This window comes from Gobius niger, assembly GCF_951799975.1.
Source record: "Gobius niger genome assembly, chromosome: 12".
Taxonomy (NCBI): Eukaryota; Metazoa; Chordata; class Actinopteri; order Gobiiformes; family Gobiidae; genus Gobius; species Gobius niger.
Genome location: NC_136863.1, coordinates 29,808,307 through 29,832,594, shown reverse-complemented (window position 1 = coordinate 29,832,594; position 24,288 = coordinate 29,808,307). Strand labels below are relative to the sequence as shown.

Sequence of the window (24,288 nt, the reverse complement as noted above, 5' to 3'; positions counted from 1 at the left end):
GCATGTTAACTGGCCAATAAATGGACTCTCAGCGAATTTATTGTTGGAAATAAATTGAAGGAAAATTAGGACAAAGCAAATGCGAGTGGAAATGAAGAATAAGGCAGTTATAACCGGATATAATATTGTATTGTCATTATCAACATTATTCAAATTGCGATATGAATATTTTGTATAAAGCTAAAGCGTTGAGTAGGCTAGTAACGACTGTAGCAGAATATTAATGCGCAACAGACTACGCAAAGAATGCTGCTGTTCCACTGTTACGTAAATCTGACGAAAGCATTTTGTGAAAATAAAATAAAATACTAATCTAAAATGGGCCAAAATGTGTAAAAAATGTAAACTAAATGTTTTCTCAAAAGCAGTTGCAGTCTGCTAGATATAGACGATGGACAGATTGCCATCCACCGTGAAAATCACAATAGTATTATCATAACAATAGGCGGGCCGTGTGGCGAGGATGGGACGGCCACGGCAGAAAAAAGCCAAACTGAGCCTTCTGGCAGGACATTGCAGTGGACACCAAGGCTATTTTTACCCATTTTTACAGAGATCAAGTAAAACACTAAAAGTATGTCTCAGAACGTGACGCACAGATTGGACCACTGGACATTACCAAAGGTGGCGTATTTTGGATAAAGCCTTCGTGTGGGAATGATATATCTAATGAGGCAATATTATGTTTAATTTTACTTCTATTACTTGTACTTGGAAACACTTATACTACTTGTTTAATATTTGCGTGTTTGACACGATGCGCAACTGCACAGCCACTACTTATCCAAAAAGAACAGGATTCAAGCGAATAAACCCTTTACCACATAAAATAATCTATTAAATCCCTATCGTTTTGAAATGTAAACTGCTTTTTACATGTGCTTTCTCCCACAAATGTAAAATAAATACACCGCACATTGTTTCGGGGCCCTTTCGATGCTCGTGCTTTGCTAAATCACTTTTACAGCGTCGAGTGTTGAATGACATATCTTCATTTTTGGGCGTCCTTTGTCTTACTTTTGAAGAACAAATGTTCACTTTAACACTTTGAGCTATCATCAAATTGTAGGTTGTTTGAAACGTATTCTACTGTTTTATTAAAATGATAATAATAACAAAAAACATAGGCATCTGGAGTCCAACAGCTGCGCTACTGGATATGCAATTAACAATTAACGTATCAGCGGTCATTTCCAACACTTAAAATATCTTAAATGTTTTATTTTCTCTCTCCGTCCCGAAGAGCCTCTCCCCTCCCTCTTTCTCTCTCTCTCTCTCTCCTCTCGCTCTCGCGGAATCCTATTGATCCAAACGGGCTAATTAGCGGTGTCTGCGCAATTACGCACATGCGCACTGAGCGTAATCTCAGCCATTTTTTGAAGGAAACTAATTAGCAGGAATAAAGAGCCAAGTGTTTTTCCCCCCACAGTGATCAGAACTCATTCTACCTCTGAAGCTCGCACAAACCCCTCCGTCCCCCATCTTCTGTTTACTACAGCCTATATGTAGCTTTAATTACACTGTTGTTTGGTAACAACTCGGACCCTGCTGCTCTCTCCCTCTCCCCGTTTTCCCCTCTCCTGCTTCGCAAAAACGCAAGAGGATCATCCGTAAGGAATGAGTGGGATCTCTATACGATTGTTTTGTGGATTACTTAAGCGTGAGGAGCGTCGTACCGGAGCCGCTGCACAAATGTAAGTACTCGCATTTGTTTATTCACCGTATACAAGCGAACCGTCCGGCGACGGCTCGGGAGAGGCTGTTCGCTCAGCGTAGCGCTTTAATTCTCATTAAAAGACGCTTTTTGCTGATCCGTTTATGCATATCGTCACCTGTTACGGGATATCGAAGCTTCGTTTAGCTTTACCGGACCAATACGGAGCGGTCCGTTGTAAACAAAGGCTGGAGTAGTCGTGTTGGCCAGCGGCTTGACAACACAGTGGCTGGAAGTGAAGTACCGAGTCTCTTCCTTGTTCTGTGTCCGCACTTATGCCTGCGATAGCCCCTATAGTTGCACAATGGTAGTTAGGCTATTACCTGGGATCGGTGCAGATTGCATGCAAGCTCCTCTGACAGCAGCCTTTATGAAGAAAAACAACAAAAACAATATCCATTGCTCTTTTGGTCCCTATATAAACTAAACGCAAGCACAACTATAGTCGCACAACTCCGTGTGTTTGTGCCTCCTCCTCCTCTTTCTCTTCCACACATCCCTTTCACGCTTTGCACCCTCACTCCCCAGATATAGGTAGACAGACATCACCCAGGGGATACTTTTGTTTGGATTTGGGAGCCTACTTTTGTTAACACACGCTCTCCCAAACTTACTGTTTAGTGTAGGCTTCTAAAAACACTGCCGTGGAGCCAAGCCTCTATAGATAGGCACGACAGGATGTACAAGCATTAACGCGCACCTAGATGTATACACACACATGTTAACTGATGGTTTCCCCGCACCGGTGATCGATAGGGAGCCAGGAATGCTTGTATAAATAGTTACATTGCCGATAGACCGGGGTTATTGATTGCAGTGTAAATGAAAATCTTTATCAGATTAGAGAGCGTGCTCGGCTGCTGGCAGACGAGGCACTCGCGGGGCAGGACAGTGGACAGCTGCAGTGGCCAAGGGTCCGTGGCCTGTGACATGAGCACAGTACATTAAAGGACTATCAGAGTGCCGATATGAGCCATATATCTTTAAAGTGTAGTCAGGGCAGGGGGAAAAGGGGGTAGATGGAAGGAAGGCTGCTGGGGGAGTGTTAGAGTGGGGCCCTTGGTGGAGGAGGAGGGGGAGGAGGAGGAGGGGGCAGGTTGGAGGAGAAGGTGAAAGGGTACATTAAGGTCTCTGCTTGATTAAAAAAGGTCGGTAATGAGATTTCGGGGTAGGCCCACAATATGAAGCACACATCTTGCAGCGTGTCTAGCACCCATCTCTCAGTCCATGGAGGAGGGAACATTTTTGTTATCAAGTCCAATTACTCTCTCCTTTACAATGCCTTTCACCAATTTGAATTCCACATTATAACTATAATTGTTGTTTTGTTTTTTTCCAACAGCGTATTGCATGTTTCCTTTCATACTTACAATTGTGTTTCGCCCTTCTCGGGTGGGGGGGGGGGGGAGAAAAAAAGATCATCAGTTATTCTCTCGCCAAAGACAAATGTGTGTTTACTGTGTGCAATCCATTAGGGGGTGGACACCACGTCAGATCTGGGGCTGTGAAGACGAAATGCAATTACACCTTACGTGTGCTGCAATGCATCACGTGATAGCGAGCGTTAATGTTCGGTATCTACATAATTACATTAAGGCCATAACGACCCAAGCTACTCTTTTGTATCCATTTACATTTTGTTCAATATTTGATACCTTCCACTGGGTTATTAATGCTCTGTAATAGCAATGTTAGAGATCCCATACGCTTATAACACCTAATAACACACTTCTGAAGATGTAAAGGCTGATGCGCTGGCTTAAGAATGTGTTCTTTTATCCGCTTTTATCTAAGTGCGGCAATTTAGCGAAAGCCCTTTAGCTCAAAAGCGTTCAGTTCTTTATTTAATCCTATCCCCTGAGGAATATTATAGACCTCCTGCGTTGCTCTCACCCGCATTCCTCTACCTAGTTTAGCGCTCTGGCTATTGATTTTCCCATTAAGGGCTAACGCTAACCCCTGAGTAACCAGCCTATGTATTGCGCACTGTGAAGTCTGTATTGAGCAGATGCTATCCAGGGACGCTAATCAATGGCCTGTGTGTTATGCAATATTATTTACATGACTCAAGCCTTCCATCTTTGGTTTTAATCATGGCTGTGCTCTTCCTCTTGTGTGTGTCTCTGAACAAACAGGTGGGGTCGCGATGGTGGGCAGCAGTAGCCTCCGGTATGGACAGCGGTGAAGGAGGAGGGGATGGAGGGGGAGGAGAGGAGCGAGAGGCTGACCCCAGTTCCCAGGGGTTATCTGTGCCTCTCCGGTCCCGGGCGGCCATTCCTGAGCAGGGGTCACCCACTCATACCTCAGCCATGGCCCCTGCCAAAGAGCCCCTGACCCTCCCGAGACAGGGGGCAGAGGGGGTCCGAGGAGATGGGCAGACTGAAGCAGGCTGTCCCTCTACGCAGCAGCAGCAGCAGCAGAGTGAGGTGAAGGAAAACCAGGGGGAGGGATGTACGTCAGGGCAGAGGAGGGAAGACGGGGAGGTGCACTTAGGTGTGGAGGAGGCGTCACTTACAGGCAGCGGAGGCCAAGAGGAGGAGGAGGCCATCTCAAACCAAAGCCAAAACAAATCCAAATGTTCTTTATTACCTCAACAGAGCCAGCACTGCTCTTCTTCCAGCACTGCACAGGCCAGTGGCACACTCCACAGCAAAACAGTCCCCACCCCTTCCTCCTCTCCAAAGCCCGCCCCTTCGCCCTGCGCCTCTCCAAAGCACTTGACATGTCCGTCCTCCCCGTCTGCTCCGCACCCTGACACAGAGGTAAAAGACATTGAGGGAGATCAGGGCTGGATTTCTGGGTTTCCTCAGAGCTTTAACTCCCAGCAGTCGTCTGCGGCGTCTCCGGAACTGGCAGGTACGGGGCCTGCCAGTTCACCCACTGCTGAGGACGAAGGGCCGGCAGGGGTTCTTCACTCTTCCATTACCAATGGAAATGGTGCCAAAGCTCCAGAACCAAATGACAGTGTACCAGAGACCGAGGTGGATGATGAGAGAGAGAAAGACGAGCCGAAAGAAGCTGCATCTAAAAACCTCAACCAGGATCTCTCTCCAAATTCACTTACAAGTCACATGACCATAATGCACTCACGCAACTCATGCAAGACGCTCAAATGCCCCAAGTGTAACTGGCACTATAAATCCCAGCATACGTTGCAAGTCCACATGAAGGAGAAACACCCAGAGACTGGAGGGCAGTGCGTGTGTGGAGCTTCGGGTGGCAAGTGTATCTGTGGGGGGGCAGTTAGAGGGGTGTGCACGTACTGCACTTCAGGGAAGCCCCATCCTCGCCTGGCCCGTGGTGAGACCTACGCCTGTGGCTACAAGCCCTACCGCTGTGAAGTGTGTGATTACGCAACGTCCTCCAAAGGCAACCTCAGCATTCACATGCAGTCGGACAAGCACCTGAACAACGTCCAGAGTGGGGGCCACTCCAACGGTCACTTGCAAGTCAACAACAGCAGTACATCTGGGGGACTCACAGTGGATGAGCAGGCTTATAAGCTTCCACTGGCTATCCACACTCCGGCAACCCAGCCTGCTAAGATCACCTCCGCGGTGCACTCACACTCGCACGGTAAGCGCTGGCGTTGTGACGTCTGCGATTATGAGACCAGCATTGCCCGCAACCTGCGCATTCACACCACCAGCGAGAAGCACACACACAACATGCTGCGGCTCCAGAGAGGCTACTACCTGTCCCAGTGCCGAGGCATGGCAACGCCGCTCAAACATCTGCAGAGCACAGGTCAGAGTCTGACACATCACTCTTGCCTCACAAACACACAGCAGCTAACACTGTTTCTGTTCCGCAGGTGCTGAGCTGTCCCTTACCATGCGCCTCAGCAGTCAGCAGGTTTCAGAGCAGCCCATGACACTGGGGTCGACCCTGACTCCCTCCCCATCGCCCTCCCCCTCGCCCCCTCCGGCCCCCTCCCTGTCCCCCTCAGGAGCACTCTCGCTCTGTGTTTTCCAGTGTCTGATATGCTCCAGCTTCTCCTCCGACAGCCTGGAGTGTGTGGAGCAGCACCTCAACACCCCTCGCTCCCTGCCCCAGTCTGAGTGGTGTTCCCTGGTCGCTGGGGGGTGCCACTGCAGGCTGTGTGGCTACACCACCCCGCTGAGGGCCAACTTCTCCCTGCACTGCCAGACAGACCGACACCGCACTAGGTACCAGCTGGCAGCGCATATACAGGAAGGCGGAGATAGGGGTCAGGAGGGTGCCGCCCTCATTGCTAAAGGAAACCCTGTCCAGCTGAGATGCAACCTGTGCGACTGTGTCAGCAGCAGCGTGGAGAAGCTCCGCGGGCACTCCCTCAGTGCGCAACACGAGGCGGGCATCCGTGTCTACAGAGTATGTATGCAGACATCAAAGCAAATCATAAGCACATATATCACATACAGTATATTGTGCTGCTTCAGGATGTCAATATTTGATCATGCAATTGTTGATATTGTAATAAAACTTAATGTAGATATTGGGTAAACCTACCGCGCAAATGCATGTCATAGTAAATTACAAATTCAAATGTATTCAACTTGGGAATTGTATTTTGCAACAGTAAGAAATCAAACCATCTACTGACAGTTACAGACGCAAACTGCTCAAGATATAGCAGGCAGCCGGAGCAGAAATCTAAAATATTTAATACAAGACTAAAAATAATTTCCCCCTCGCATTAACACCTGCTCTTTCTCTCCCCTTTTCTCTTTCCAGTTTTTGCAGCAGTACGACGGCGAGGTTGACGGAGGCTCATGGCTGTTCCATTGTCTCCTATGCAACCACTCCTGCTCATCTAAATTCCAAGTGCTCAAACACAGTCAGACCCCGACCCATCAGCAGAGGGAAGGGCTAATCCAGCTGCAGCCTATGGGGGGCGAGGAGCTGGCAGCCATTTTCACCATCAGGAAAAACACCGAGGCTGTCACAGGTGAGCCGCTCAAAAAAACGCGCCGCTTGATGTGATTCCCTCTGGCGAGCGCCGGGCGACGTCGAGAGCGCGGGCCGGGGATTAAGATGAAAAGAGTGAGAACATGAGTAATGGCTGCTGCTCAAATATTGATCAGGCAAATTGATTAGTCGATATACATCCTTGTTATATCCCCAATCGCCCCTGACAACAGCTAACTAGCACCTGCTAATCAATGGGCCAATGCAAATCCCCCTCCGACATGCAAGGGGAAGGAAAAGACGTCTATTATCAGTTCAGATTTATTTTGAATATATTTAACAGAGCTGTAAACCCGCGGTCCAGCAGTCTAAATGATGTCTCGTAATTTCGTGTTGTTTAGGACTTATTAGGACGCCCTGATGGGTTCCACGGTCATATTACCACTAGCCCACCTCTTAAGAGAAGTTAATAGAGAATCAATAGTTGATCAATAGAGGCCAGTGAGTGTGGTCTGAGACTGCGCTGAAGTAGTGTGTTAGAAAGGGATGTATGTTGACAACCGGTACTCGTGCATAACATCATCATTTGTCCTTTTTCAACCCCAGCAGAGCTCAGCGATGACATGGAAACTTCCGGCGAGCTTCAAGTTGGTCTCCAGGACCAAACCAAAGACTCAAGCAACATGGGGTCAAAGCAGTTTTCTCCAGAGAAGGGTAGGCATATGGAAACAAATGAATATTAAATATATGAATGAATGCTATCGGTACTCATGTATATCACACAATTTTGGAAACACTTATGACTGTGATTTGTCGGACGAATACAGAAATTACAATTAGATCAGCTATTGTTCCATGTTTATTCAAAGTGTTTATAATAATGTCCAGGAGGGGAGACAAAATATGATTAATATTCTATGTAGCGGTCTAAACAATAGAGCTAGAAAGACAGGCAGAATATTTTATTATTGTATACTGCCTGTCTACTCTGTGCACTTTGGTGCTTGAAATTATTCAATTAGCGACTTCAATTTAAATTGATTAATCTGAACTATCAATGTCAATGTTTTTCACAAAAAGGCAGAGATGTTGACAAATATTTTTTCACAATTTTCTGCAATTGAGCTTTCCAGTGGACATAACACTTCAACAACAAGCTTGATTTTTTCTTATTCTGTTCCTTCAACAGAAAATGGGAGGAAGGAAAGAGAAAAGGGAGAGTTGAAGCGCTCACACTCTGAATGCACAGAAACAGATGACACCATCTCAAGCAAACGACCCAAAATACACCAGCAAAATGAAAACCAGCAGGTATGTTTTCTGTTCTGTCCTTGTACGAAGTATTTTACTCTTTTGTCATTGCCGTGTTATTACAAGGCAGTCGTTTACAGCGTATGGCTCACACTGTGTGCTCTTCCTTCAGACTGTCCAGTGCCCCTTGTGCCAGCTCAAAGTCCCTTACACAAACCTTCGACAACACCTCACTCACGTGCACAGTGTGGCCCAGGACTGTGTTGACAAGCTCATCAGCACCGTAAGTCAACCTGAGCGTTTTTGCTGCATGCGCGTTTGTCTGGATGCAAAAAAGAAAATGAGAAGCCAAAGCAATGGGGGGATGGGGCCAAGTGAAATGTAGGGAGACAATTCCATTAAGAAGGCACCAGAGAGAAAGGCATCGCTTTTTTTAATGCATGTTTAAGTAGCTCCCCGCTATCATCTTTGATGCAGCCGTCCATTCGGTGTTGGTGTGTGTGCGCGCGTCGCGTCTGTGTGTGCCTTTTAGAGTGGAAGAGAGAGGGTTTGACTGAGCGAGTGAGGGAAAAAGCCAGTCTTTCTATAATGCATGTTTAAGTAGCCCTCTATTACCAGAAGTGCAGTCAAGCTAAAAAGCCCCCCCCTCAATGCTTTTTACTATGTCTCTCCAACTAACAAAGACTGGTCATCTATCCACATCAGCGTCCTCCATCTCGCTGGCCCGTATGCTAAGTGGCCTTTGTCTCTCGCGCTCTTCGCCTCCACTTCACTGACTGCTTTTCACCCTTTTCCTCCCCTGCGCTGCCCCCTGCGTCCCCCCCTCCCTCCAGCTCCTTCTATCATCCCAATTCTGCAACCCTGCCGTCCCGAAACCCCTCCCTGTCCAGTCTTACTCCTAGCTTGCCCTCCCGGTTTTCTTATCCCCTTACCCCTCCCATACTCATTCCCCTGTCTCTCCAGTGCAGGGTTTTTTTTCTAATTCGTTGCCCCTTATGTCCTCCTCCCTCCCTCCCCTGGCTCTTTTTTTCATATTGGACACCCCCTCGCCCACCATCACCCACCCCCATGGTCCTGCCTCCCCTCACTCTCTCTGATAGTAATTGAGGTTCATTAATTCAGACTGAGGTGATGATGGCCATTATGTACCTTGCTTTCCAATTACGCTCTCTAGATTAAGCCTGACCTTCAGTTTTCTCTGCAGCGTGCCCGTGGATGAGCGTGTGCGCGTTTTCATTCCTTCTTATGAATCTGTTGGAGGAAAAAAAAAAAACTCTTGTCATGTAAATCTCATCTTTAGCTGGCCCTTTCCTTGGGCCAGCTAGTTGTTCGCGGAGATATAGCATTTGCTCTGAGCGCTTGAAGCTACCAAGATGGAGGTTTTCTATGAGAAGAGGAATGATTTTAAATAAATTCATTATTCAGCTCAGTAAAGTTTTATTAAACCCTTGGGGCATGTTGGAGGGTGTCGCAGGAGTTGGAGGGTAGATCCACATATCACCGCTATATACACTTATTACTGAAGTGATGCATTTTTTTGTGTGCTTCATAACACGCTGTAGTGGCAGGTGCACGATGATGTACATTACAAATTCACACTTGAATCTTTTATTAGAAAAGGAAACAGGATCTCAATGTTTATAAGCCCCGCATGTTTGCTGTACAAGTGAACATGTTTTATTCAGGCAGTTGAATTAAGAAAATGGAGAATAACTAATGCTTTTTTTTGTCTAGGTATCTCCACCATTGGAACAACCACAGCTTCACTCAAAGGCGGAAGCTTCTACTACAGAGGAGCAGAAAATGACAAATGGGAAGATGAGTAATGCAAAGACTATGGATGCCGTTTCTGCTGCGGATGCACAGAAAAACGGTTGGTATAATGCAGCGTTTTCATGGGAATAACATCTCATTTTATTTGTAGAACCTGCCGTAAAAGAGTTGTTATGTAAACCTCTATGGAAGTACGGAAATATTTTTGCTCGAGGAACAAAACAAATGTTGGAATCTGAATGCGCAAAGAGCCATTGTTACAAGCACATTGATGTTGCATAAATGCAATTATTTCAAAGTGCAACGAATACAGCAGAAGTACTCTATTCTATTTCTATGAACACACACATCAATATTGACCAATCCTTAATGAGTGTAATCAACCATCAGAATACAACAAGAAAAACAAAAAAACAGATTAAAAAAACTACAACTACATCAATAAATTGGATCTGACAAGGACAATTTTATGCACACCAAAATTTCGACATTCAAATAAACAAATGCACAGTAATAAATCATAGCCAATAAACAGAGGCCAACGTAATGAAAAAGTTATTTGTAATATTACTTTGTTTTTTAAGGGCAACCCTAGTTTTACCTTTTACAAAAACTGCAATCAATAATTAATTTGTCTTTGTTTTTCATAAGTTTGTCAAAGGACGTAGATCACTCAAAATACAATGTTTGTATTTGCAGGCATCTCTACGGAAACCCCAGAAAGCGAAGTTGCCGCACCCAAAGATGTCACAGCTCTGCTCACCCCACCCCTAGAAGACAACACGGCTCACCCTTCCAACGGCAAAGTGGCTCCTCAGTCCCCAACTCAGATCCCCCCCTCCTCTCCGCCCACGTCTCCATCCAGCGAACCCCCTCCTCTCACCGATCGCCATGGTTACCGTTTTCGCTGCAGCAGGTGCAGCCTAGCGTTTCCTACCCAGGAGAAGCTGCAGCTGCATTGGCAGTACCATGCCATGAGGGCGGCGACAGAGTGCCCCCTGTGTTCCAGACAATGTCGCAGTCAGGAGGCCCTGCAGCGACATATGCAGAACACACACTCCGGGCAACAGCTGGACAGCTCACAGGGGCAAAGCACACATTTACTACCCCACACTGCGCACTACATGGAGCAGAACAAGAGCGCGGTCCAACAGGATTTCAGCCTGTCACCTCAAATTGGACAAGAAGCAGGGGAGGGTGAAGAGGAGGAGATGGAAGAAGAGGACGCTTTAGACATGGAGAAAAAAGAGCAGTTAAAAGACATAGGCAGTGAAGTTGATGAAGAGGGTTTAGCTGATACAGAGAAACATGAGGAGCAAATAGCTGAACCCACTTTAACAGAGACCAGCACTAATTCTCTTATCAGAAAGTGTTCAAACCCCCCTTTAGACCGCTACTTAGATCCATCCAGGCCCTACAAATGCACAATATGTTCAGAGTCCTTCACTCAGAAAACCATTTTATTGGTGCACTTTAACTCTGTGTCCCATCTACACCGAGCCAGGCGAGCCCTCCAAGAGTCTGGCGCAGGCACTACAACTACTGAGGCCCCTCGTGGACCGGATCCTAGACCCTACCGCTGCAAACTGTGTGGAGTGGGCTACAGCCAGAGTTCCACACTAGATATCCATCTCCGCTCTGTACTTCACCAAACGAGAGCCCGCGCAGCCCAAAACACCTCTGCAAGTGCTCCCACCTCCACTACTGTTGCTCAGGCTAGGGAAGAACCATCTAAGAGTTCAGCTTTAACCAAGAGACAAGATGCGGCAGGCTCTTCAACCTCTTCATTACAAGGCAATGGTTTAGCAACTGAGGTCCAGTCAACCCTTGTACATTCTGACCGCCAGCAGGCTAAAAAGAGAGTGGCGGAGCTGCTAGCATCAAGGAACCAGCTAATGCTTTTACAGCAACAACAGATAGCCCAAGCTCAGGCCCACGCTCACTTACAGCAGCAAACAGCGCTTCTGCAGTCCCAAGTGATGCATCATCTTCCTATGGGAGCAGATAATCTCTTTAAGCATCACTTTCCTGTGGCCGCAGATAACTTGCTCTCTCTACAGCAACAGCTTCTTCTGCCCTTTTACTTGGCCGGAGACATGAAGCTTAACCCTGAACTTGCTGGCAAAATCCCTGATCTTAACCAGTTTGACTTTTTAAGCCACGCAATGAAAGAAAGTTATAAGACAGAGAATGAGTCATTTCTCCAAACAACAGAAAAACAAACACCAAAAGAAAACTCTGATGCGACTGTAAGCCAACAAAGTGCTAAGTGTGAGGCTAACATTGAGGAAAGCTGTGGTGAACCCACCTTTGACAAGACTAAAAAGGAATCTACACTTTCTGAGGTAGATAAAGGGGAAGGGCCTATTTCTACAGTGAAAAATGAAAACCAAAAGCAGGAAGTAAACGTATCTCCTATTAATCTCGTTGGACAGCAGTGCCCTCCTCCCAGAGTCCCCTATGCTGCTGTAAACGGTGAGCCTGTTAAAGCACTGCTGCAGAGTTATGGCTATGAGCTGGCGCTGCAATACATACAAAGTAGACACAGGCACCAGCAACAGAAACAGTTCATTCAAGACAAACAAATGTGTTCAGAACAATTAGAAATGTGCATAAAAGAGGAGCATTTTAATGTCAGTGATGAACAAGATGGGCAGATAGAGGCTAGCAGTAATGATGACTTTGGCAAGGTAGAGTCAGAAAGTATTCCTTTGGAGATGAATAGGAACAAATCTGAGGATAAAAAAGAAGAAAAGACATGCTGTGGTAATGGGAAAAAGTGTAAAGACTGCGGCAAGTTCTTCTCTGATGCACTTGTATTAAAAAGCCACCAAGAATACATTCACAGAATGCTATTCCCATCCTCTGCCCTAGAGAAATTTTCGAAAGAATATAGATTACAATATGACCAGATGTATCCCATCACACACCCTAAATCTGCGGAGATTCCAACAGCAACCACTCCAAGTACAGCTCAATCTACAAATGAAGAGTCTGAAACTATAACAGACGGAGCGCAAACAATACCTTGTACCCAAACACAGTCACCCACAATGTCTGAACCTACAAACCAAACAAGCACTTCACCTTCTGATGCGAAACCAACAGCAACTGCTTCTCCTCCATTATCTCCAAAAGAACCAGCCCTATCACAAAAAGAAGAAGCACCATCTTCAAGCACTTCTGTAACATCCCAAAGCTCAACCCAAGCTACAACCCTTCCACTTTCATTGCCTAATATTCCCATGCTGTCCCTGCCTCAGATCCCAATGCCTCCTCTGCCTTTATCTAAGCTTCCTATGCCCCCTATTCCTTTCCCTATGGAATTACCACTTCTTTCTCCAATCGTCATGCAGTCTGTCGCCCTGCAGTCACAACCCTGGCTTGATACAAATGTGAACCCAGATCTTGCAAAAGTCTACCAGTCCCAGCTTAACCCAGCACTTTTAGGGCAGCAGCCCAGCCCTGCATTGTTAGCTCAGCAGTCCCCGCTGAGCCCAGCTTTACTCGCACAGCCTCCACAGCTAAACCCTTCCCTAATAGGTCAGCCATCCCAGCCTAGCCCTGTCCCAGCAGCGCAGCAACCCCAGATGAGCCCATCTATACTTGAACAGCAGGGTAAACGAACCCGAACACGGATCTCAGAGGAGCAGCTAATAATTCTGAGAAAACACTTTGATATTAACAGCCTCCCCAGTGATGAAGAGATCAACAAAATGTCTGCCACGTCTGGGCTGCCTCACAAAGTCATCAAACACTGGTTCCGCAACACCCTATTTAAAGAGCGTCAGAGAGACAAAGACTCCCCTTACAATTTTAATAACCCCCCAACTATCGCTTTAGAGGAAAGCAAAGAGGAGGACACACAGAGTCAGTCTTTAACTATATCTCCATTGTCCATGTCCCCAGCCCTCACTTCTGCCTCATCTCAACCGCAACCAGTAGAGCTCCAAAGAGAACTCCATAGAGGCAGGCGCTCTTCCCGAACCCGCTTCACAGAGAAACAGCTTGAGACCCTACAGGGTGTGTTTGAGGCCACTCCTTACCCCAGAGAGGAAGAATATGAAAGGCTGTCAGCTCTGCTGTCCTTGCCTAACAGAGTCATTGTTGTATGGTTCCAAAATGCTAGACAGAGAGCCCGCAAGAGCCAAGACAGAGGGAATGAGGATGCATTAGGAGGGGAGAGCAAAAGTCATTTTGACAGCATTCACAGTCAGAGTAACAGCTTCAATATGAACAATGATGAAGAGGAGAACCGATGTGTGGAGGGACAAGGGGACGGCCAGAATGAAAACTCCATGGATTTGACTTATGAATACTATACCAACCCAGACTCACCAGCTCCGGAGTCTTCTCCTAATGCTATGGAAACAACTAAAAGTGAACCAGTTAAAAAGATGCAAGAAGATAATGGAAATTTCCCTCATGATATCAAGACAACAAAGAATGTAAATGAGGCTGTAAAAAACATTGATGGCACACACACTGAAAAAAACGAAGGAACCCAAGACAAATTACAGCCTTCACCCCAAAAGCAAGCGTCTGTGCCTGACACAAACAAAGAGAGTACAAATCCCCCAGATGTTGAAAGATCTGCTGTTAGCAAAGCATCTGAGGAGGCAAGGGACACTGGGAATCTTGAGGCTACTTCTAGCTTGTCTGCTGAAACAAAGCAGAGTAACTCTTCCCAGTCTCTACCCCAAGCTCAGTTTCAATGTACTTTCTGCCCAGTGTCTTTGCCATCATTCCAGCTGTGGCAAGAGCACCAGACTCGGCACCTCCTGGCAGCTCAGTCCCAAGTTCAGCTCCTCCACTCTGGCTTTACAGACCGAACAATGCCTTACATGATGCTCCATCCGAACCACACCTTAATGGCCAACCAAATGCTCACAGGTGCTATGTCCCAGTTGCACCCAAACGCAACACACCCAATGATTTCACATTTGAACAACTTACAAATGAAAAACACCATGTCTGACCATTCTGGGAACAGCCTCACAAATCTTTCACAGAACACGCTGGCATCCATGAAGCAGAATTCAACGTTTATGGCTGAAACCAACTTTGAGTCGCAAAGGGGTGGTAAAGAAGTGGAAGAAGAACATCGACGAGATAAACGCCAGAGAACGACCATCACCCCAGAACAACTAGAGGTGTTGTACCAGCGCTACAGCATGGACTCCAACCCCACCAGAGGAGTCCTGGAAAGCATTGCTCGAGATGTGGGTCTAACCAGGCGTGTGGTACAGGTGAGCTGCTTCATAATTTAAATATGCCTTAAATATGCCATGCGGGCCAAAATAATATATGCCATGATTCTCCAGACAACGCACTAGGCAACAAAAGTTAAATTAGATTTTTGGAATGTTTGTTTCCTGATCCCTTGACAATTCTTAAAAGTAATTATTATTGTCACGCTTCAAGAGATAAACACAGAAAAGTGTGCTTTTTGTGAGACTACTTAAACAATATTGTTAAAGTCTAAGATAATGCTGTATTGTTATACATTTAACACTGGGATTATAATATTATTACTTTATATAAATTGTTAAATAAACATACTTTTTGGGAGTTTGGTTAGTTAGATTAGATCCAGCTAAATAGCCGATAAATAATGTGTTGATTTCTTACCTATTAAATGATCATTGTCTCTACGCAGGTATGGTTCCAGAACACCAGAGCCAGAGAGAGAAAAGGACAGTTCCGGTCAATGGGCCCAGGATCCACCTTCAGCCTGGGTTTGAATCACCTGCGTTGCCCATTTTGTCGAGCCCTCTTCAAAGTAAAGAGCGCCTTAGATGCCCATATGCGTTCTCGGCACTGGGCTGAGGCTGAAAGAGCAGGCTTTAACCTGTCAATAAGTAATGGATCCACTGGGCAGATAGCTACATCCTCTGTCATGGAGAGACCTGGCCCATCAATCTCCTGCCCCCTTACAAGCCCTGCTTACCCAGTCAAAGAGCTCATTGCTAGACCCCCTGTGTCATCTCTGTCCATTACAACTGATCTCAACAACCCAGACGAGGATGATGACTATGAGGAAGAAGAGGATGAATTCCCAGGTGAGGAGAGCTCCACAATGGCCGACTTGGCATCTTCTAGTCCAGAGGGATCTGGGGCACCCAGTTCAGATTGGGGTGAGACACCAAACCTGCAGCAGAACTACCAACACCCTCAGCAGCAGCAACGCCAAAGGACACAGATGAGCCACTTCCAGATTCTCCAGCTTCGAAACGTCTACAGGACCCACCGGACACCCAGCCGACAGGAGTGTGAGGCGCTAGGCCAGGAGCTAGGACTGCCTCACCGCGTCGTACAGGTAAAGATCATGAACGCAGAGTAAAATCTGCCGGAATTTGTTACAGATCTCATGATAATGCTTAGAATATTAAAATGGGCTTTGAATTTAGTTTTAATTGACAGAATATTATCTATTATATCTAGTATGGCAATATATATTGTCAAATTATTGTAATATTGCAATATTAAGTGACACAATACAATATCCATATTGCAAGAAGCTGCAATATATTGTAAAATCACTGAGATCCTCTATCTGACTGAGATTTAGACCTTTTGCTGAGCCTAAAACAAAAATACATGGTAACTGAGTTTCGTTTTCTGAGAAAACAAAAAATCCTGTTTTTTATTTAAGTTTAATTAAATATTCTGTTTTTAAATGAAATATTGCAATAATATTGTTATTATAGTACTCATGCAGATCTGGTTTATAGAATATTCTGTTATACTTAATTTAGGCATAAATGTTTGTTGCTGTTCACCTGGGTGATAATGGCCTTTTTCCCATTTCGCAATAGCACAGTAACAACCCTTCTACTTACCTAAAGGTCTGAATCTGTCCACTTTACGTTGCAGGTGTGGTTCCAGAATGCCCGGGCTAAGGATAAGAGAGCCCGTAGCATGAGCTCTGACTCTGTGGAGCGGGAGGCAGAGCTCAGCGCTGGGGCCGGGGAGCGAGATCGAGCCTGAATTGCCCCTTCTTTCTCCAGTGGTCTCTTTTAAAAACTTCCTGCACTTGATGTTCACCTGCTACCATAAACTGTCCACCTTGCTGCCAACCTGAACACCCCAAAGATCCAGAGCCATAGCGGCCCAAAGAGTAACTCTTCCATGTGATTGGAGAGAGCCCAAAACCAAGTCTTCGCTACCATTACTTTACACATATCCATTGTACTTAAACCCATTGCTGGTCTGTCCTTTCGTGTTGAAAATAGCTTCTACTACAACCAAACACCATCTTGATGAAAAATAACCAGATGCCACAGAGGCCAAAGAGCATTCTCCAGTATGTGACCTCACTGCCCAGCTAGACCTGCAGTCTACCTCTCAGTCTGCATGCCAGACTCACATTGGGCCCTCCACCAGACAGTGCTAGATGACTAGTTGTGTAGCATGTAGCACCAGTCTACACAAGAAATTGTCAAAGAGATTTTAGTGTAAATAGAGTACTCCAAAAGATAAACTTGAAAAAAGTCAAAGGAAGAAAAAAGACGTGAAAAAAAAACAAAAAACAAAAACAAATAATATCTTAGATGGCGGTATTTGCATAGAGCTTTTGTAAAGACTGACTCAGATTCCAAAGCTCATAACCAAAATTTTACATGTCTGTGGGTTTAGTTTGAACGTGCTTCTTTTTTCAATAATGAACCGCAGAGCTGACGTCTGTAAGGCGAAAGGATGGGAACTGCTGCTGGCAGGTGTGCGCCCGTGGAAAAAGACTGATACCTCGGCGCTAACTGCCCGCTTCACCCTTCCACAAGCCACTGATGAGACTTCTGTTGTACACCATCTATGTTCCTTTAGTGGATAACGACCCAAATAGCACAGAAAGCAAAAGGCCAGTTTGTCTTCAGTGGGGCAAACTATTTTTATAGCACTCAACCATTAATACTGTATATGGAAACTTTAACCAAACTCAAATTTACATTGTGTGTGTTTAGTAATAGTTTCTTAATATAAAATCTTATGGATCGAGATAAACTGTCTTGCTTCGGTATAATAGTGTCATGGTTATGAAAAAGACAGCTTTGATATGTTTGGGAGAGGTGACGTAGCTGCCTTTCCACTCTTATTGAGTATACCAATGGCTTACCAATGTTATGTGATTAATGTAAAGCTTTCTATGCTCAGGTTGACAGCTCAAAGTCGCTAAACTTCCGATGTGATTCGAACACCAGAAGACCTTTTCAAAAGCAAAAGGTGCGTGGTTTTCCTCAAAAGTATTAACAATATTTCCCAAAAAACTACATGCGTTTTCAAAGATCTGAGCTTTTCACACTGAGTAATAGATTGTTACATATTAAAACTAAAGTGTTTAATGACGTGAGGGGTAAAATGTACAGTATTTAGCTTTTGTATGGCTGACTCAAGACTTAATTGGAGACTTGGCTCCCTTTCCTGCTTACAGTCTGGGAGCTACCGCGCAAAAACCGAGGGGAAAAAACAAACAAAACAAAAACAAACTTTGGATGTTACTGATGTTATTTTTGTAAACCTAATTTATTGTTCCTCCCTAACCTGCCTTCTTCTCCCTTTCGTTTACTCTTTACCTTTATTACTGTGTTCATTTGCAACTTATTCTGACTGTAATAATAATATAACAATAATAGCTAAACAATAAGTAATGCTTTAAGACAAAAATCCAAAGACAAGATAATACTTTAACCGAATGACCTACAAGAATAAGCGCTACTGTTTACTTGATGATGTATTGCTGTTTTAAAAAAAAAAGGAAAAGGAGTCCCTATATCTAAGCTACTGTTTTCTGCCTCTCATAAGCACACTGGTGACTGTAACCAAAATCCCAACCTAGAGCCATGGCAGTCTGTATAGCGGTTAAAGAGTTTTACTTCTCTTGAGAAACTTTATTTTGTTTTGTTTTGGGTTGTTGTTTTTTTACCATAGTGTTGAACTTCAGCCCTTAAGGATGTCCAGTTTGCTGCTATTGTACTGTAGTTTCTAATGATACTGTAGATAGATGCATGCTCTGATCGCTTTACCACTAGGCTTTAATGACTACAAACTGTAATGATACCTGTGATGCTGTTGATAAAAACTTGCTCCTGTAATACTATTGGGAAATGGATATGTGGGGCTCAATTCCAACAAGTTTGTTTGCCAGTATCTAGTTCACAATGATTACAAAAAATGGCTTTCATAATACATTTTATTTTTTCACCAAAACGTAGAGGCTTCCAGATTTCAGAGTTACCCGCTTACAGGGGCATTACCTTCTCAGTGCTTGAAGAGATACTGAATAGCTTTTTTTTTTTTTTTTTTTTTGTAAGGAGTTCAGCCCCCAGCACCGCCACTTGGTACAGTGTCAGTCTTTGAGTGTTGTGCGATGTCTAGTCTATTCGTCCACCTAGCTAAACGCGACGGGACATCGCAACCGACTTCCCAAAGCATGTGGACTGACTTCACTTTGTCAAGCTTTTCCTTTTTCTTTTTTCTAACTAACCAATGTTTACGTCAATACCAATGAGCTTTCTTCTGTGCAGAAATGTGCATTCCAAATACCGCAAAGACAGTTTTGTATGCTGACTTCTTTGAGTTTTAATTTCTCTAATATTCTCTTGAACTTAGTGACTGTAAGATGTACATATTGGGGGTCCTCTATGGTGAAGGGGCTCTGTTAACCTTGCTGTAGCTAAAAACTATTCTTTTTTTCTTTCCTTTTTTTTTTCTGGATATGTTGTTGCCATAGTGATGACCAAAAAGATACCCGTGATGTGCACCTGTCCTAACGTCTTGCTCCAGTGGTTTAGTGTGTCTCTATACTGTCCCTTGCCCAGTTCTTCCCTATGCTGTGTGTTACCTTCCCCAAACTCCACTGAGCTTAATAAAGTCTGCTTTGGTGCACGCTCCGGTCTCATCTCTTTTGCCCCGAAGAAGCCATTTTGTGAACGTTATGGTATGCATGGAGTAATATGTATGCGTCGTGTGGGTGCGTGTGCGCCTCCGATAAGTGTAGCGCCGAGGTGCGTGGAAGGCGTTTGGTGAATGGAACCATGACCTCTGGGGTCACTTCATTAATTACATCTGTGACATTCAGCCAGATGAGTTTCCTTTGTGACTAAATGATATGATGAATATTAACGACCTTGGATGAATTACGCTGCTCCTGCTGCTGCTGATGATGATAATGTGTTTTACGACTCTGGGACTAAGGGGACAAAAATGCACACCACAGCACCTTTAGGACACACACATTTTCATATACAATGTATATTTCAGACATCACAGGCTCTGTGCTCGAGGAATCAGTTTATTATTGTATTGCAAAAAAAAAATGTAACTTGCAACAGGGCAAAATACTTAAAAGAAACTAATTTGAGAGGATGTCAAAAGTGCAGCCTCTGCTTTCCACAAGCTCACTGCCAGCAACTTATTAACAACAACCGCAAAGGTTAGTCTCACTTTGGTAGAAATGAATTAAAGCTAAACACAGATGTACATTGAGCAAAGTGCACAAAAGCAAAGGCAAATAAACAACTTGAGATGGTTTTGTAGCTAATGATAGCCATCTTAGAAAGTCATCCTGATAAAGTGATCCCCCAGCTTTTCTCCTTCTCCCTGTCCTCCCCCTCTTAATCAAATGAATGCTGTGCAGCTGGTGGGGTTGCGGCAAAAAAGGGGGTACGAGTGGCGCGCGGGGGTATAAGGTGGGGTTTGAGGGATGGCGTGAAATGATTGCCTGCTGGTGAATATGTGTCGCTGGGGGGGAGCGGGCTGGAGGAGGGGGTTGGGCCCAGGCGGAGCAGGGGGGGGGTGTAATGTCATTGCCTGCTGGTCTATCTGTAGTGGGGGCTCATTTAGATTTAGATTGGTTATGTGAGGAGAGAGCCGAAAGGCCAGCTCATGTTTATGCATGAATCTGCGAGCACGCCGCTGTGGAGGAGCCCCGCATTAAAGACACAGAGCAGAAATACATTTGCACGTTTAGATACAGCCCTGCTTCTGCGGATAAGGCTTCTGAAGCACCTAACGCCACGCTATCTGATACATTTCAATCAGGATTTGCGCGCACCTCTGTTTGCTTGTGTACCGAGACAGGTTTTACGACTACATTTCACATCACATCTTTTTTTGTTCAAATTTAAGAACATAATTAGTTTCTTTATTAAAAAAATACTATGCATTTACGACCATATGCAATTTATGTGGGCACCAGTGGATGCATGTAGGTGCTCCCCACATTCCACTCAGTCACACAGGGAGTAATCAGTAAATGTCTTCTAAGGAGAGTTTGTTCAGCACTTCATCAGGTATAAAGTGGTTTTTATTTGGAAATGTGGTCCCTATCCATCTTTTAAATGACTTTTTAATGGTCGTCACACCGTCCTAATCAATCATGTAGCAGAGCAAGCCTGCAAGCCCAAATACACTCAATTTATAATTCCTACATTCTACAGGAAAAGGAACGCTCTCCGTAGCTGCTGCCATTATCTACTGTAAATGAGCACTGGCGAACATTAGAATGCCTTCCCGTGTTATGATCCTGGGGTACGACTTGTGATAAGGCGCAGCAAGTAAATATCACAATCTCTGGGTTCCACAGGTTCACGCGATAATTGCATGAAAGTAGGGTGTTTTTATATTTTTGGTGTCTATTTTGGAAACCCACTCTTTGGGAGCCCCTCATCCTCCCTCCTGAACCATGGCACCCCTCCATCAGCCCCCCTCGAGTACTTTACATCTATAATGAGATACAAATGCGCATCAGCAGGACAGTGTCTATGCCACGCGTCGCTGTGTGAATATTACTCACACTTATTAGCTGGATTATGTTAATCTTTACACTCTCTGCTCACAGACAACAGACTCTCCATGATACGGGGGTGGTCACGGCGGTAAGCGTGTGGCTGACGTGTGTTTGTGTGTACGCCTGTACGTGTGTGTTAGTGTGATTGCCATGTTTTCAAATTGATCTGCATGTGAAAGGGCGGACTAATTACATCACTTATGCAAATGTGCCATGCGTGTTTGAATGCACACGCATACACACACCGCAAAACACTTACTACTAAGGTCAAAAAGACACCGTGTGGGCCCTCACTGGCAAACGCACCACCTGCCAAAATGCAGTGTATCCGACACAATGCACATGAGCCACAATGGATGTTTTGATCAATCTCCTCCAGATAAAGAGTGGACAGGTCAAGCTCGCACAAGACTTCAGCACTTGCACTGTTATTGGACAATGTCTGCCCCAATATCTAAAGATTAGTGTTTTTTCAGTTTGAAACATTGATAGTATCCCTGTTGGAATGATTGATTGGGCCTGACACATTTTAATTATGCCTAAATTAAATGAATCGGCTGGCAGACTATAAAACATTGCTGTTTAATAACGAGCTCCTCCATTTGCCGTTTTTTTCCCCCCCGTCTTCGTCCAATCCCATTTTGGCTGCCTGCACAAAATAACCTCTCTCCGTTTAATGATATGCAAATGAATTTTCATGAACCCCATGATCCCATGCGATGATTAAACTGAGATGACATTAGCTGCCATGCTGCTGCCACTGTCAGTGTTTCCGTCTGCCTTCGTTCTCTTATCCTATCTCAACCATCTCCCCACGTATCCACGACAACGGCCAACTGCTGATATTAAGGGGCTCATTGTCACTGGTCCCTTATGAGTTTTCTTTGTGAGGAGAAATCCGGCACATCCAGTTTCCTCCCGTGGTAGCAGAGATAGTGAACACATGATTAGTTGTTGGAGCACCAGTGTAAACCAACGACATACATTGGACAAAAGTATACAATTACTGTAGTGCAAAAACATCACAGAGGAGATCCGGTAGCCTTCTGCTTTTTTCCCCCCCATTCTCCAGTGTCTTTGGCTTGGCGTGCGTCTGGCCGGAGCTCCGCCTCTGCCGTCGTTTATTGTACTCCATTTGCATAATGAAGCCTGGGCTTAATTAAGATCCCTCCGGAGTCTGAAGAAGGATGAGGACGAGGGGAGGGGGCACTCCGGCGTTCCTTTAGCTTATCCGCACGTGTCCAAAGAGGAGGTGCAATTTAAAGGGGGGGAGAGAAAGCGCTGACGAGCGATTAAATCACTAATTATGATCGGCTGTTAGAATGAGTCTGGGGCTGTTAATTAGACGCAGTTGATGCCCAGACAGTCGCCCGCCCTGATGACTGCGGCACCCTCCCTGACTGGCAAAGGCAGAACACAAGCTGACATATCCTGGAGATGATGCCAGCACATCCCTCCCTTTAAAAGAGCAAGCTGAGGAGCTATCCCTTTAAGAACATCCCAGGTGTGCACGTTCGGAAAAAGAGATGCTCATTCTTCACCCTCTCTTACAGTTCTTCATTAGGCTCAAGGTGTTTCCTGTTTCACTGCCCTACATTTATCTGCTATATGATTTCTTTTCTCTTTTTTTCAACAATGGGATGGCAATTTATCACACAGTTCCTTGGTCAAAAACACTCCAGCTTCCTGTTTACTGTTTTTGGCATTAAATAAGACTGGCATCAACATCATGTTCTTTGTAATAGAAAAAGCACATGAACATGTTTGTCCATTATTTGGTTATTCTGTATTTCTCGTCCACAGAAACTCCACTTTGGTTTAGCTCGCTTGGCGCTAGCAAACATCCTTGTTGGTGCTTGGCATGGTGCCATCATCGTTTCCAAATGTTTCCTTCAGGGGTTGCCATGTACAAAACATTTACGACATGTGAAATCTTCTGCTCACCGTATGGAGCTTTTTTGTTAGCACATGTAATTAGGTGGCTTGGCAGAGCGCCATCTGTTTCGCTGTGCTTTTGCTGCCATCGCGACGACGCCATCGCGGCTGTGCCAGTTGCTGCATGGGCACCTTATCTTGGCTTTGTCCAAACAACACGATCCGTGATTAGCAACAAATCCTGAGGGCAGAGGTTTCCACGTTCAAATCCCTTAGGCTGAAGTTCTTGTGTTCGACAGGTCTCCGCATACTCGCCGTCTCCGCTTCGCGACGACCAAGCTGGCACGATGCCCGCTGGATGGCACACGCCAACTGGCAAAGGGCGAAAGAAAGATCCCAAACCGTAGCGCCATGATTTGCCGTTAAAGCTCTTGTATCATAGTTTGTACTCCGACAGTTGACTCACCCTCTGTCTGTTGGCACCTCTCGGACTTGGCTGCTGTGCTATCCACTTCCTCTATGTTTTCCCTCTGCCGGTTCCGCTGTGCCAGTGAAGGTGGCATCGGGGCAGCAGTATGACGGTGCGCTTCTCTTCCTCTTCCATTCTTATTCTCAGCGCCCCTTTCGCCCATGCCCATGCCTGCCCCCGCTCAATTCCTGACTGGATGGCACCGTGCCAACCTGCCACCGCCATCGTTCCTATTTGTAGCTCATCTCTTCATTGCCCTTCCCCCGTTTACGGATTTTCGCTCTCATCTCTTCATTTTATTCATACATATTATAAATCATTTACACTGTGTATGTTTTTTATTATATCTAATCCTTAATTTTCATGCACGAGTTGGATGCTTAACTGCACCTGAAGGGGAGCTAGTTGTGCCAGCTGTGCAAGTTAATTACCAAAGCAGTAACTTATTCCACCGAGACAAAAGGAGAAAGAAGTCAGAGTTTGAATGCTTATGTTGATTTAATTAACTTTCACCAGCCCCCATCACGCGTG

At 45.2% G+C, this 24,288-nt stretch overlaps 1 protein-coding gene and 1 long non-coding RNA gene across 3 annotated transcripts; one reads left to right on the top strand and one right to left on the bottom strand.

Moving 5' to 3' along the window:
* The first annotated feature begins 576 nt into the window (after positions 1-576).
* On the top strand, positions 577-19,034 carry LOC306971132 (zinc finger homeobox protein 3-like). 2 transcript variants are annotated; one of them, XM_079567289.1, is made up of 12 exons: positions 577-624; positions 1,601-1,694; positions 3,850-5,461; positions 5,529-6,067; positions 6,431-6,644; positions 7,211-7,318; positions 7,794-7,915; positions 8,028-8,138; positions 9,590-9,728; positions 10,328-14,877; positions 15,288-15,947; positions 16,505-19,034. In XM_079567289.1, the coding sequence occupies exons 3-12, from the start codon at positions 3,886-3,888 to the stop codon at positions 16,616-16,618; spliced, it is 8,133 nt and encodes a 2,710-aa protein (XP_079423415.1). In that variant the 5' UTR covers positions 577-624; positions 1,601-1,694; positions 3,850-3,885; the 3' UTR covers positions 16,619-19,034. The 2 variants fall into 2 exon arrangements, with proteins under 2 accessions (XP_079423415.1, XP_079423416.1); XM_079567290.1 differs by lacking the exon at positions 577-624 and having other exon boundaries at positions 1,265-1,694; positions 7,214-7,318.
* A 1,217-nt stretch (positions 19,035-20,251) lies between these two features.
* LOC306971134 lies at positions 20,252-24,016 on the bottom strand. Its single transcript, XR_013793444.1, has 2 exons — positions 23,755-24,016; positions 20,252-23,660 (listed from the first exon to the last, which is right to left on the bottom strand). It is a non-coding gene; the product is annotated as an uncharacterized lncRNA (long non-coding RNA).
* Positions 24,017-24,288: the final 272 nt, after the last annotated feature.

Bases quoted from the DNA above. Each gene is read 5' to 3' on its own strand.
- LOC306971132 (XM_079567289.1), top strand. From the start codon at position 3,886: ATGGACAGCGGTGAAGGAGGAGGGGATGGAGGGGGAGGAGAGGAGCGA. The intron at 7,916-8,027 runs GTATGTTTTCTG...CTCTTCCTTCAG, and splicing joins AGCAAAATGAAAACCAGCAG to ACTGTCCAGTGCCCCTTGTG. The intron at 14,878-15,287 runs GTGAGCTGCTTC...GTCTCTACGCAG, and splicing joins TAACCAGGCGTGTGGTACAG to GTATGGTTCCAGAACACCAG.